Consider the following 15,206-nt stretch of genomic DNA (forward strand, 5'->3'; position numbering starts at 1 on the left):
ATATACATGTATTTCCATTGATTTACTATTTTCAAACTTTACCCACGTTTTATGCTCATGTTCAAGTTACATTCAGTTTCAGTTCATGTGCTATACCTATGTTGTGCCATGTTCTTCATTTCGACGGGTTTTACATACTAGTACTATTCACCATCTACTAACGCCCCTTTTGCCGGGGCACACGACTTCGCGGTGCGGATACCGATTTTCGGAGCATACGCACGCGCGATGGGATCACCTCAGTTATCAGCTTATTGGTGAGCCCCACTCCTCTCGGGGTTCAACATGGAGTCTGCATTAGTATTCAGTTTATGCTAGTCCAAGGTCATGTCTTGGTAGTTAGTATTCAGACATGTTTTAGAGGTTTCATAGACAGATATTAGCTCACGAGTCGATTTATGCTTTCATGTTTGCGGACTATTACGTTTTCATGAATTTTCATGCTATGAGATAATTTCAAGACTTTATTCGCAAATTACATTTTCATGATTCATTTAAATTGCATCATATAGATTATATCGTTTTGATGCCCGTGTTGACAAGCAAGCCATGAGGTTCGCTCGGACACGTACAAACGCAAGCCGAGTGCGTGTTAAGCCTCACACGTGAGTCACGGGCGTTTTGTCGGTGCCCGCTCAGGCAGCTGACAAAACAAATACTATTGTTTTTGCTCTTAACTATTTTGGAGCGGGGCACTGACAAAACAAATACTATTGTTTTTGCTCTTAACTATTTTAACTTATGAAATAAGTTAGTTGAATAAACAAATACTATTGTGCTTCTATAACATTTTAGAAATCTTTTTAATATATAAACTTAATTAATTAATCTGTCAACAATAAGAAAAATATATAGAATTAGTTAATTAAGCCGTTAAGAATAGAAGGGGGGAAAAATATAAGTAATGGCAACATAAATGAAATAACATTTTTTAATATCTCAAAAATAATTATTTTATATTATAATTTTGATACCCTTGATCCAACGATCCTCATTTTCTCACTTGCAAACTTCTACTGAGAACAACAATTTGATTCATAGGTAAAGAGAGAGATATAAGGACGGAATGGAGCTAGACTAGTCCGATGACGAGAGCATTACACGCGGCAACATATGATTGGTCAGATGTCCAAAGCAGGTTCCCTCATCAAACCCCCTCTTCTTTCTTCCCCAAACAAATGAAAAATGCGAGTTCTAGTAACAGAAGCGTAGCGAAGTGAAAATAAAAAAACCCAAAAGGAGTTATATATGCAGAATAAATATATATCTAATCTAATCTGAAAAAACAAAATTCCCAAAACAAATAAACAGGGAGAGACTCCACACTCTCTGTCCTCTCTCTTCTCCTTTCTCGATCTACAATTTGTATCCTAATTTCTCAAACTCTTAACCCTAGATCTCTCGATTCAAATTAGATAGTTTTGAGCGATGGCGTGCATAAAGGTGGTGAACAGATCGGCATCGGCGGCGTTTGCGCCGGAAGCACCGTATCTGGCGGCTGGAACGATGGCTGGAGCGGTGGATCTGTCATTCAGCTCTACTGCTAATCTCGACATTTTCGAGGTTGATTTCACATCTGATGATCGTCAGCTCGTTCTCGCTGGTTCGATCCCCACTTCCGAGCGCTTCAATCGGTTGTCTTGGGGCAAATTTCAGCCTAACTCGGAGGAGTATTCTCATGGAATCATTGCTGGTGGGCTTGTTGATGGCAACATTGGACTTTGGAATCCTAAGCCTCTGATCTCGTAATTCCCCAATATTTGTTCTTCTTTAATTGAGTTCCTTTCTCGTTAGTGATCCAGTTCAGTGTAATTATCAGTCTGATGCATTTTACGCAGAGGCGAATCTAGGATTTCTAGAATATGGGTGCACTACTAAAGGAAAGGAGAAAAAAAATGCATTAAGTGGGAATTGATCCTTGTTCCTTTTGGTAAATAACTAAAGCTTTTAACCGACTGCACCATTTAGCCTTTTTGTAGCGTGGGTGCCGTTAAATAATATTAGATCAATTCTAGAAAATATGTACATAAAATATCTAGTTTTGTGGAAAGACCATGGATTTACTTGCCCCAAAATTTACACATAAATTCGCCTCTGCTTGTAGATGGATAACATTAGAGCTGAATTAAATCCAAATGTCTAGTGTTTTCAAAACTTGGTCGTTCCGTGAAATAGTGGTGCTGTAAATGAACTAGATCAGCTATTGGCATTCTAGGTTTCCGTGCATTTTTGAAGGACAGGATTCCTTTGATTTTGGTATCTTAAATACTAGTAACGAAATTATGTTTTTCTAATTATAAAATATGCAAAATCTCGGTGATTAATGTGTGATCTTTGAACTGGGATGTTTAGAAGTTGGGTTGGCAGTAAATAGTGAGTAGTGTTTCTAGTTACTCCTTCTATGTTAACGAATCAAAATGATCATGACTTCTCAAAAGAAATGGAGTGCTTTTATGATTGAGTTCATGTTTGATGGCATAACTTGGACACGAGAATTTCCAAACCAATCATTTCTTGTCTCCCTAATATCTTCTAGTGGGGCATGCTTTTGCGGTTTTACTTTTCTGAATATTTCATACATGTTTTAGTACAGAATATACATGATAATGTATTGATGTGACATAAAATATGCATGAACTGCCATGGGTATGTGGCACTGCTAAGTGCAGAGATGCTGCCTGTCTTACTATTAACCCTCCTGATGAATGTTCTTCCCATTTAACCTCTTTTTGAAAACCACTTCCTCGCTGAGGCCCTTTTATTGTCTTTTTTCACCTATACTTTTATTTGCTCCAACTTTGCCCCGGAAGGAAACTCTTTTTGTTCTTCTTGTTTACAATTAGTAATGAGAAAGGCGTACAAAAGGTAGCAAGATTATCTGTTATGCTTTACTAGTCAAAGATAGGGAAAAAATATACTCATTCTATGATGCTTCTTTAAATTTTTAGTTTGGATATAATATGTTTCTTATGATCTTGCTACCTTTGACGTTAAATAATTTTTGTTGCCGTCATTTTCTTTGCAAGTAGAGGAGGGCCTGAGGCAGCTGAAAATGCTCTTGTCGGCAACCTGTCGAGGCACAAAGGGCCTGTAAGTTTTATCATTTTGCTGTTTTACATGCTTCTGTTCTTTTTCTAGACATCTTTTGGTAATCCTGTGATGATCTGATATATTTTTCTCATGTATCTTATTGTCAGGTTCGTGGATTGGAGTTTAACGGGTTTACTCCAAATCTCCTTGCATCTGGAGCTGATGAAGGTGAAATCTGTATATGGGATATTGCGAATCCTGCAGAGCCTAGCCATTTCCCTCCCCTAAAAGTATGTAATATCTGACATTTAAAATATTTTTTATTAGCGTTTCTCATGCAATGTTTGTTTATAAATTCTAGTGTCCTTCTGGACCCCTAAATCCAACACATTGCAACGGAGATAACTGAAGAAAAATGATATAACTTTTTGCATTCTTCTGTAGCCATTAATACGAGTCAAATGTAAATCACAATGCCTCAATCCTTAAAATGCTCCTCCATATCTTAGTGGTTTCTAAAAATTGATTGATTGTTGATTGTAACTCGAGTATCAACAGTTTCTCTTGGTAACTGATAGCCAGGAATACCTAAAGAGGAACAAGAACAATGAAATAGTGCCTAATTGCTAATTTCATTTTCTGTAGAGCTACTGTGTAAAGAGAAAGCAAGAAGAGAACACATTTCTGTTGAAATTGGTAGTTAACATATGAGATTGGGAGAATTGGTAGTTAGGATACAAGATGGAGCCCCCGGGCTTTGGGTCTAGTGATTAGAGCACATCACATGATGTGTGGGTTAGGTTCATGTCACGGGTTCAAACCTTGCTGCGGACAAGCTCAGTTTGGTATTTAAGTGGAGAAGAGTAGAGGGGCGGGCTTATCCATTGAGATTCGGACCTTGTGCCACTGCCCCTTGGGATTTCTCTTTTGACAAAGTTAACATACAAGATCACACTTTGTATAGCAGTTTTGAGATGCATGAACTAAAGAATTTTTCCTAATTCTTGGATTCTAATTTCATACAACACAATCATAGAAATATTTGGCACAATATAATATTTATCCTGCCTTTTAATATTCGTAATGATTTTTTTTTTTATAAAAAAGAATATTCTTAATGATTCTCTTGATTGTTAAAGCACATGCTAAGAGGCAAGATGAACTTGAATTTGATTATTTTGAAAAGAAGAAATATCAACAAACTCACTGGAATGGCTAATAGTGAACATCGGAAAAAAGAAAAGAAAAGCAGTGTTGGAATTTTTCAATCAAAAGGTTGTTGGTAATCACATAGCGAAGAAAGTGCTTTTTCTAACACATATAAACTGGAATATATTCTCATTTAATGAAAAGAAGTATGTCGACACAAAGCTATAGAACATCAGTGATGTAGTTTGGTTGGAGAAAAAAGAGTACAAAAAAAGTCGTTAAATTGTGAAGAGAATAGTAATTGAAAAAATCGTTGAAATGCACATAAAGGGTGACACCGGTGGTACAGTCCCCAGAAAGTGGAATGATGTTGCCTAGACGGAGATTGAAAATAGGAGTGTAGTTCCGGTGGCACACTGCCTTCTGTTAATATTTCTCTTCTCTATGCTGGGGCAAGTTATAAGGAATTATCCAAAGGTTGATGATCCAACATTGGTTTCTTGGACCTTATCATCTCAAATTTGCTATTTAAGAGATGAATAATTTGGGATATCTTATCTTTTGAGAAATTCTTAGATGCCCTATTTTTGAAAACTCTCTCTGAAGGTTTCATCTCTTTTTGTTGCCGATAGACTTGTCTTTGTCATTGATTCTGGCGTGGTTTGACCTTTTCCATGTCCTTAGCCAACCCCAATTTGTTGTTTTGTGCCATCATCTAGGGGCAAACATCTTGGTGGCAACATTGCAATCAATTTTAGAAGTTTCGGGTCCAAAGAACCTCAATAACACGTGGTCACAGTCCTTGATCAAAGACTCTATTCGTAGTTTAGGGAGTTTTGCAATTTGGATATGTCAAGAGACCCCTTAGTTATTTGTAGCTAAGAGGGCATGGCATAACAAGTAGTGGTGGGGAGGCTGACAAGGAGGGTTTTGACTTGTGGGTTTTACATTTTTTGATGACAATGTAACAAGTAATAATTCAACCTAGTATGAGAAGAACGGTTGCTTTGCACAATTGATCATTGCGTTTGGTTAAAAGCCCGTGGTGTGAAGCTACTAGCACCTCAGAGCCAGAATCTTGGTTGTTTATTTAAAAAAGGTCAGAATCCAGGCTGGAAGAAGAAACACACTTGTTGTCTGCTTGCCTATTGTAGGAATTGTTGCCCCTGTGGCATGCGTCGTTAACTATAAGTTACTGCAGTGGAACAATTGCAGTGTTCGCCTTGAATTACAATTTTCATTGAGTAGTGGGTAAAATGCTTTGGTAAACTATTTAAATAAGCGATGTGATGTTGTAAGTGACAGAGTGACATTGTTGTCGTAATCCACTAATATTCAACCCTTTTGTAGGTCCTGTCCATGTATTCTCTTCCCTTGTTAAGGTCTTCAGCTTAAGGTTGACGGGTGTGGTGAACGTCAAGAAAATCTTTAAGAATATTCTACACAATATTCTTAATGATTCTCTTGACTGAAAAGAATGATTTAGAAACTAAGCAATGATGTGATGTGTTCTTTTAAAATTTTATTAAAGGGACATGTTGTTGGGAATTAGTTTCTGGTGAGCTGTACATTGGCATCTTTTGGTGACATTTTGGGGTTCCAATCAATCAAGCCTTATATTACATTAATAAAAGTGTTCATCGTTCAGAAGAATTTACATTAGGTATTCAAGCATGTGAACATAACATGGAAGTATTGGCTGAACCTGTCCGTTAAGGTTGGAGCAGATGGTCTCTCACTGATTTGTAGTTATGCTTTCTTATAAGTGGCTTGCAAGTAACTAATAATGGAACTGATGGTTTAAGAGGAATGACAAGTATGACTTAAAATCATAGCAGAAAATTTAGTGTATTGTTTGTTTCAGTTAATAATGGTTTTGATCTGGTGGTGTATTCTCTTGCTGTCCGCTACTCCTGGCCTATAACTATGCTACTTTATTTGGAAAGTTCTCCTTGATTTTGACATTCTGTTTAAGGTATCTAACTCAGATTCTGACTCCTTTTTAACAGGGTAGTGGGTCATCAACTCAAGGTGAAATTTCCTATGTATCTTGGAATAGCAAAGTTCAGCATATATTGGCATCTACTTCACTTAACGGGACAACTGGTGAGCTAGGAGCAGAGGTTGCCTGAGTTTTTTTGGTTTGTTTTTCTTGTAAAGGTTGCTATAATATCTCTCTTTTTTCTATTTTCTTATTTCAGTTGTGTGGGATTTGAAGAAGCAGAAGCCAGTGATAAGGTAAATAGGCGTCCATGAACTGTAGGCTTTAATTGTTATTATATTCAAGAGTTACTATAAGTTGAACATTTCTCCTGCATTTTAAGAGTAATAGCAATAATGAAAAATAAACCTACATTGGGCAATTATGCAGTTTCACAGATTCTGTTAGAAGGCGGTGCTCTGTATTGCAGTGGCATCCTGATGTTGCCACACAGCTTATTGTTGCTTCGGATGAAGATGGTTCACCCGCACTTAGGGTAAAAATTCTACTCTTTTGTCTTTCACGGGCTTGTTGTAATACGTATCTGACTAATATATTACCGTTTCAGCTGTGGGATATGCGGAATGTATTGTCTCCCGTGAAAGAGTTCGTGGGTCACACTAAAGGTTAGTGCAGCTGAAAGCTTGTCTCTTCCATCTGTACAAGCTTGGCACAGAACCTATAATTTCCATGTTTCAACTGTCTTAGAACATGCACGTCTGAAGAGACAAGTGATGGTAGAATTCTATCCTACTAACGAGGCTGAACTCTATTAAATACTTGTAAATACTATTGCTGAGCTTATCCCATATAGATGCAGTCAATTTATGTTTATGGTTACTTATCAAACAAAAAAAATAAAGGAACGCAACTGTTGTTGACTCATGACTGGTATGACAGTGGTAGAATATGCTGGTGGACAACAACTGATCTGCAAAATTTCATTTTATACAAGTGGATATATTTTTCTAAGCACATGGCTGAACAGTCTGTACAATAGTTGTTTCTTAAGGTGATCCAAGGGTGATAGTTTATTAATTAGTTTGTTTCCTGTTCCTTAACTTGGAGCTTTTTATTCTTTGTTGCTCCCTCAATGTCTTCCTGTCTTTTGCCAATGAGGCATCCACCTGAAATGCACCATTTTTGGGATATGGGGGCATTGGGTACTGAATGGCCGTCGATCCATTTTAACCATACTAGATCCTCTGGTGGCCTTTGGCAAAAGAAAGAAAATTGTTGCAGCATTTTACTGGTTTCTGTAACTAGTTATTTGACATGTTGCCGGTGGGTGCAAGCGGAATCTGTTTAGTAATTACATGTTGAGGAGATTAACATCATGATTGGATGGTTGTGTTTGGAAGGAAAGGAAGGAGTGATAATTGTACTAATTTTGTGTTTAAATGACCTCAGTCCATCTGTGTCCCCCATTCCTCTTCATTCTTATGGGTGCCAGCTAGAATCAGTTCAGCTCTGTCCCTTAAGAAATGCTGAGAACTGAGAGATGGAGGAGTGGGGGAAGAAGAGTACATGGAGAAATGGAAAGGGATGTAGGTAGAGGGAGCACAAACTACCTTTGCAAGATTTAATGAATATCAAATACATGTCACTCAGTTCAATAGTCTAAACCTTATTGGAACCTTGTTTTTAATAGAAATTGAAGAACTTCTGGGGCGGGGCAAGTATTTTTTGACTTTCCTAATGTGTAACGAGAAAAAGTATACTAAATTTAAGCCAAGGGCTCAGTTCCCATGATCTCAGTCTTCAGATATTCAACAATATCTTGCATTCAGAGGTCTTAAGAGACCAGTGCGTAATTGGTGTGACATGCCAAAAAGATTACTTTATAAGATAAATTTGATTTTATAGTACGATTAAAGTTTTAATTTGTCTTTTTTTTTTTAATAAGGATTACAGTTCTAGTTTATCTATGAAGTACATTTCATATTATATTGATATCCTTACAATTTTCCGTTAATCCTGGATATTTTTCACTCAGGTGTCATTGCAATGTCCTGGTGTCCCCTTGATAGCTCCTACTTGCTTACTTGTGCAAAAGATAACCGCACTATCTGCTGGGATGTTGTGTCTGGAGAGGTGAATGCAAATTGAGTTTGTTCATATCCTCATTGTCAATTTCTGTGTTTTGTTTCATAACTATGATCTCTGCTGACCTTCACTTTGTGGTAAAGCCGTAAAGGTTTTTGGACTAGTGAATTGTTGCTCTTTATTTTTTTTTATTTTTTTTTTAAATCTATGGAAAGCTCTTAAGAATACTGATTGTTGTAATGTCTAACTCTGGCAGATTGTTTCCGAATTGCCAGCTGGAACCAATTGGAATTTTGATGTGCATTGGTATCCGAAGTGTCCAGGGGTTATATCAACATCATCATTTGATGGAAAAATTGGCATTTACAACATAGAGGTCTTTTCCTCTTAATTTTTATGCTTTATTTGTCGGGTTGCAATGTAGAACACACATTTCTGAATATAAGTAGAGAACTCCAAAAAGATTTGCTCCGCCTTCTTGTCCTCTTACCAGTTCTGTTATGCTGCTGCTATTTTGAGTTGAGATATGTTGAGTAGCTAAAGTAATGTAGTAGGATGGGCCTGTATAACAATATCCTTCACTAAATGGAGATTCTCAACAAAGTAATGTAGATGGACTTAAGCGTTCAAATAACAGATGTTTCTCGTGTTCCAGATGGCTAGTGCTTGGTAATTTGATTGTTCTTCCTATAGGAAAAACAGATGATATGGTGAACTGGGAAAACTTTTATTCCTTTTATATTTTATGAATTGTTGTTTTCCTGTGCCACAACATTTTTTGTTTAGATTGGTGAGTGTGGTCCTCAAATTAATATGTTTTATAGGGCTGCGGTCGAGCTGGCGATGGAGATGTCTATTTTGGCGCAGGTATGATGGAATTTTGTTAATCTTCTTCCTCACCCCTCTTGATATCTTCCTTGAACATCCTTGAGGTTCAGGACATAAGGCTGTAGGTTTCCGTTTGAATGTAGGAAGGAGTTGCCATTATAGTTGACACAAGTTGCTTGCTTAGAGACATTTTCTTCCCTATGGTCAACATTTTGTAACATAATTTGCGAATCTTTTAAAAATTAGCTTGGCTACTTGGGCACCTTGTGTGGATCTTAGATATCAAGATATGGAAGGGGCTGTAGCTCAAAAACAAAAAAAAAAAAAAAAAAATTAAAAAAAATGCAAAAATGCACCGCCAATTTTGGCTATATTATGAATAAAAGAAGATAGACAGGCGCTACAGGTGGAGAAATTGTTGTTTCACAGCTTGTCTGCATTGTTGTACGGCACATCTCTTGGTCTCTTTCTGCTTTAAAAGGATTTTTCTTTTACCTTTGTTTTTAACTTACTTTGGGTTTTCATTTGCATTACATGGGCTGATCAGCTCCCTTACGAGCTCCAAAGTGGTGGTCCAAGAAAAAGTCTGGAGTCTCATTTGGCTTTGGTGGAAAGCTTGTTTCATTCGGTGCTGCAGATGCTCCAAATGGACCGACAGAGGTACAGTGATTCCTGTAATTCCCTCCTTTATTGCCATTTTCTTTGTATAAACATTTACTCTTTTTTAGGTCCATGTGCATAGCATAGTCACGGAACAACGTTTGGTGAGTCGGTCTTCTGATTTCGAGACTGCTATTCAGAATGGCGAGAAAACCAGCTGAGGCTTTTCTGTGAAAAGAAATATCAAGAGTCAGAGTATATCCTTTTCCTCAAATTGGTGATAATTCTTTCATAAATTGCATTCATCTTCCGGTTTACATTAGCTTGCTTGTGCTTTCTAACAGATCTGCGGGTGAAAAAGAAGTATGGGGCTTCCTGAAGGTTATGCTTGAAGAGGATGGTGATGCAAGGACAAAACTGCTTTCCCATCTTGGTTTTAGTCTGCCTGTTGAGGAGAAAGATACTACGCAGAATGATGTATCTGAGCAAGTAAATGCCCTTGCCCTTGATGAGAATCTTTCAGGTAAAGAAGCTGCAAACAAAGAGAACTTAATGCATGCGATGGACAATGGGGAAGATTTCTTTAACAATCTTCCGAGTCCCAAAGCTGATACACCAGTGTCAACGTCTGTGAGTACCTTTTCTGTTGGCGAGTCAGTTGATGTGAAGGAGTCCCAACCAGAAATGGATGTACAAGAGGAGAGTGCGGACACATCATTTGATGAAACTGTTCAACGCGCGTTGGTTGTCAGTGACTATAAGGGGGCTGTTGCACAATGCATATCCGCAAATAGAATGGCCGATGCTCTGGTTATTGCTCATGTTGGTGGTACTTCTTTGTGGGAGCAAACTCGTGATCAATACCTTAAAACTAGTCAGTCTTCTTACCTTAAGGTAAGATCCATTTATATCGTGGTTGTTATTTTCTAAATGAGGATTAGTTCATGCTTTTCAAAATTTGAGTTTTTGTTCTAAACAATAACTTCAGGTTGTTGCTGCTATGGTGAACAATGATCTAATGAACCTTGTAAATACTCGGCCCTTGAAATCCTGGAAGGAAACACTTGCACTCCTTTGCACTGTAAGTTCCTCTACCTAACATCCTAATCATTATTTTTTATTTTATCTCATGCAGTGGGGTTGTAAGGAGCATTATAAAAAAGTCAATCGACATAGGTGGGATATATGAAAATCTGCTCTGTTCCAAACAAGTAGTGTACACCTTCGGGATGTGTTCACTGAGGAGAGTTTTGGTCTTATCCATCTGAGGTGAAGTTTACATGTTAATCTGCTCATCACTTTGATGCAGTTTGCTACACCAGATGAATGGACTTCATTGTGCGATACACTTGGTTCAAGACTCTTGGCTGCTGGTGAAAGCCTTCCTGCAACACTGTGTTACATATGTGCAGGGAACATTGATAAAACTATAGAAATATGGTCGAGGACTTTGGCAGGAAAGGCTGATGGAAAATCATATGTTGACCTTCTTCAGGTATTGCTTTCAGATTCTTCAAAGTTTTCTATGTTATCTATAAGACACTCAACAGTATTTTCTGTTCCTTCCTATAGGATTTAATGGAAAAAACGATAGTCTTTGCATTGGCAACTGGACAGAAGAGATTTAGTGCTTCTCTTTGCAAGCTTCTTGAGAAGTATGCTGAAATCCTAGCAAGTCAGGGGCTTTTAACTACTGCAATGGAATACTTGAAGCTTATGGGCTCTGAGGAATTGTCACCTGAATTGGCGATCTTACGAGATCGTATTGCTCTGTCCACTGAATCAGGTGAATATGTTTTGCAATGTTATATTTCTGCATTACAGAATGACACTGTTATGCTTTTTGTGTCTCTCTTTTCCTTGCTGATAATGGTCGTATGGTTTGGTTTAGCCTGGCTCTTCTGCAAATATTTTGCTTTTCGTGCTTTCACTATAGCAGTTGTATACCTGAGAAGTAAGGAAGCACCTAATTGAAGCTTAATGAGATTCATGTGGTGTAGAATATTTCTCAAGCCACTTTAGTTTAAACTAAAGTATAGTATCATTTGCCTTTATCCATACTTGACTATTTTAATGTTCACACTACTGACGGGTAAACTTTTGGGTATAGCAGGATGAGGAGTTTGAGAAGTGTTTCTATGGTTTTGAGTGTTGACCAAACAAGCTGTACCATCATTTGGTTTGATAATTCCAACTTTTAATCTTCTAGGCTTATTGGGTTTTACCATTTCATCTTCCTTTTCAAACTCTTCAGATTGTGTCAGCCAAGAGAGTGCAAGTTATCAATGTGTATCCTTTCTGTTCCTCTTCTATGGGTGTCTAAATTCTGTCGACTTGTTAGAGTATAGCGTAAATGTCTTCTTTTGAGCTTCGAAAGGCTGACACGTTTGTCTCTCCCTGCACCTAATAAAAAGGGTTAACTATAGACATATGCACGACTATGCTGTAAAGAAGGGAGACATGGCTATTTCTGATATTTAAAAAAGTAGTATCTATGATGTCCCTGTCCATGTACCTTTTTTTATTTGAATTTTGGGATGCTTTTTATGGCTTTTTTAGTCTAATTATAATTTTGGGCTATGGCCGTATTTACGTGTGTGGTAGTGTTATTTTATTTCAAGCGAATTGACCAAGTGCAGAAAGTGCAACCCCTTCCAAAACAGAGATTAAACTGACAATTTTTAGCATATTGGTCTTTGCAGCTAAAGACGCATCGAAATCTATGGCTTTTGACAACTCACAGCTGCACACTGGATCCAACTATGTTGCAGATCAATCTGGTTATGGCATGGTTGATCCTTCTCAGCATTATTATCCGGTATTTTCTTCCCCCTCTCTTGATAGTCTGTGACCTTTACTTAAAAAAGGACTTCTAGTTAGAGATTTCGTTTGATTTATCCATCTTTAATTTCTCTCTTCTCAGGAGCAACCATCCAAGCCTCAGCCTAGCATTTCAAACAGCCCTTATGCCGAGAATTATCAACAACCATTTGGTTCTTCATACAATAGCGGTTTTGCTGCTCCTGTCCCATACCAGCCTGCTCCACAGCAAAACATCCAGCAACCAAACATATTTCTGCCAACCCCAACTCCTCCAGTTCCTCAGGTATACACTTTTGGTTTGCTTTCTCTTGGATGTAAAGATTATCAAATTAATGGCTACCGTTGAGTTGAAACAGATAGCTGCCTCTTGAAGCACGGTAATGTGGAGTTATCTTTTCTTACTAATATATATTTTTCTCATGTTTGCAGGGTAACATTGCTCCACCACCTGTTGCTACCCATCCTGCTAAGACCTCCTTCATCCCATCAAATCCCCCTGCGCTGAGAAATGTGGAGCAATATCAGCAGCCCACCTTGGGTGCTCAGTTATATCCCGTATGTTAACATTTTTATTATTTCAGTTGAATCTGGGCGGGGGAGGGGGGGCATTTTGTTTTGAGCTAAGATAAATGTGTTGTCTTATGATTTCCTTTCATGTTTTTTTCAGGGACCTGCTAACCCTGGTTATGCTGCCGGTCATAATGTGCCGCCTTCATATGGCCCTAACCCTACTCAAGTTGGCCCAGCTCTTGGACAAAAAATGCCTCAGGTTGTAGCTCCTTCCCAAGCTCCCAGAGGATTTATGCCAGTTAATAATACAATGCAGAGACCTGGAATGGCTGCAATGCAGCCTCCTAGCCCTACTCAGCCATCTCAAGCCCAGCAACCGGCAGCTCCTGCTGCTCCCCCACCTACAGTTCAGACAGTGGATACCTCAAATGTTCCTGGTTTGCTTCTCTTCCACTTAAATTTGTGTTAAATTCATGTTCTTACATTTCTGTAGTGTGGGCGGCTACACCATCCCTTCTTACTGACACGTTACTTCTTTCCTTGCAATTGTCCGACATTGCTGCCTATGGTGGTGAATGTGGTCTTTAAGAAGTGGTCTTGTATTAACTGCACTGCACTTGTATGTTCACCCGGCTTCACCTGACAGTGTATTTACTCTCACTCTTGGATTTTCAATGGTTACATCTGGAGTTTCTGTCCAGAAAAGCTCCTGTTGCTGCTATATTATAACCTACTACTTATAGAAGGCCAAGAAATGAGTAAAAATTAGATGAAATTGGCGTCACTTGGCGCCAACCTAAACAGTTTGTAGTTTCTCCTGGATTACTCTAGTGTGGTCTATGTTAGCATGTTTCCTTTTCTCCATTTCTTTTGAAGGCAAGGTATGGTTGTAGGATTAGCTTTTAAGTCTTAACTGGGAAAATGAGGTTCTATTTCTTGTGCTTGCTTCTTAAATCTCACTATGTAATGGAATGAATCATTGGGTGTGTTGCAGCCCAGCAGAAGCCCGTGATAGCAACTTTGACAAGGTTGTTCAATGAAACATCTGAGGCATTGGGTGGATCACGAGCAAATCCAGCTAAGAAGCGGGAAATCGAGGATAATTCAAAGAAATTAGGAGCGCTTTTTGCAAAACTAAATAGTGGGGACATATCTAAGAACGCAGCAGAAAAACTTGTGCAACTTTGTCAGGCCTTGGACAATGGTGATTTCAGTACCGCCCTTCAGATACAGGTAGCTATCTGGATAGATGTAGTTTCAATTTTTTTTTTTTTTTTTGAGTCTGGTATTGCTAGAGAGTATCATATGATCTCCATTTGCTTCTTATATTTCAGGTACTTCTCACCACAAGTGATTGGGACGAGTGCAACTTCTGGCTTGCAACACTCAAGCGGATGATTAAGATCAGACAAAGCTTCCGATAAATGTGGTAGCCTTAACGTACGCCAAACTTAAGAATTTGAGGTTCTGGATTCAAGTCCTTCTTGCCGAGTTCAAAAGGAATTATAATCTCTCATATCTGGAGATGGACACCTTTAGATTGTCTTTCTAGTTGGATATTTTCCTACCTCTTTTCACCCGCTCTAGATATTGGTTTTAGGTGCTTGCAAATTTTGGGAAAGAGGTTAGAGAGCTTAGTTCTCTGAACATAGTGATAATGTTTGATTATTTTTTTACAGTGTTGAAATATAGAGTTTTTTTTATTTTTTATATTAGCATATGTTTTGGTTGGAACCTGTCTGAAATCCAGTCATTCAATCTCGGATTATGGTAAACTCTCGTCATTTTGGTTGCATCACTGCAAAGCTGTCAAATTTCAGCAATTGATTTTTCGTCCCCTATGATTTTTGAGACTTTTGGTGGCCCCTTTTGAAATGCCTATCCTCTTCAACCCCCCCCTCCAAAATAAAAATGCTGTTATTCCTTAAATGCTAAAGGTGCGGATAAATGGAACTCGGTAACCTCAAGTTAGGTAAGAGTTAAACTTGGAATTATTAATAACACTGTTGTTTCTTATCCATTAATTAATATTTCTCCGCTTGTTTGTTATTTGAGTTTGAGGCGAGACTGTTAAACTTGTTCTAGCCGCAGTTCATCAAAAATACATGCAATGCACCTTCTTGAGTATTCATTTATAAGTGAGGCGCGCATTTTCAAGTTAATACCTTTTTTAGGAGGCATGATTTGTGGATATATTTAGGCAGCGGTGTTCACGGTTTGGTTAAAAACCGATTTGAAT

General features: G+C 38.1%; 1 protein-coding gene across 1 annotated transcript; it reads left to right on the top strand.

Moving 5' to 3' along the window:
* Window positions 1-1,203: 1,203 nt before the first annotated feature.
* On the top strand, window positions 1,204-14,790 carry LOC132063215 (protein transport protein SEC31 homolog B-like). The gene is given in 23 exon segments (XM_059455675.1): window positions 1,204-1,745; window positions 3,030-3,090; window positions 3,198-3,320; window positions 6,189-6,285; window positions 6,381-6,417; window positions 6,551-6,656; window positions 6,729-6,786; window positions 8,157-8,254; window positions 8,463-8,582; window positions 9,031-9,073; window positions 9,582-9,694; window positions 9,763-9,847; window positions 9,850-9,889; window positions 9,979-10,528; window positions 10,623-10,715; window positions 10,944-11,129; window positions 11,207-11,420; window positions 12,337-12,452; window positions 12,558-12,740; window positions 12,887-13,012; window positions 13,125-13,404; window positions 13,962-14,200; window positions 14,302-14,790. Coding segments are annotated over 23 exon segments (3,375 nt in total). The 5' UTR covers window positions 1,204-1,428; the 3' UTR covers window positions 14,392-14,790.
* The last annotated feature ends 416 nt before the right edge of the window (window positions 14,791-15,206 follow it).

This window comes from Lycium ferocissimum, chromosome 7, assembly GCF_029784015.1.
Source record: "Lycium ferocissimum isolate CSIRO_LF1 chromosome 7, AGI_CSIRO_Lferr_CH_V1, whole genome shotgun sequence".
NCBI classification, from domain to species: domain Eukaryota; kingdom Viridiplantae; phylum Streptophyta; class Magnoliopsida; order Solanales; family Solanaceae; genus Lycium; species Lycium ferocissimum.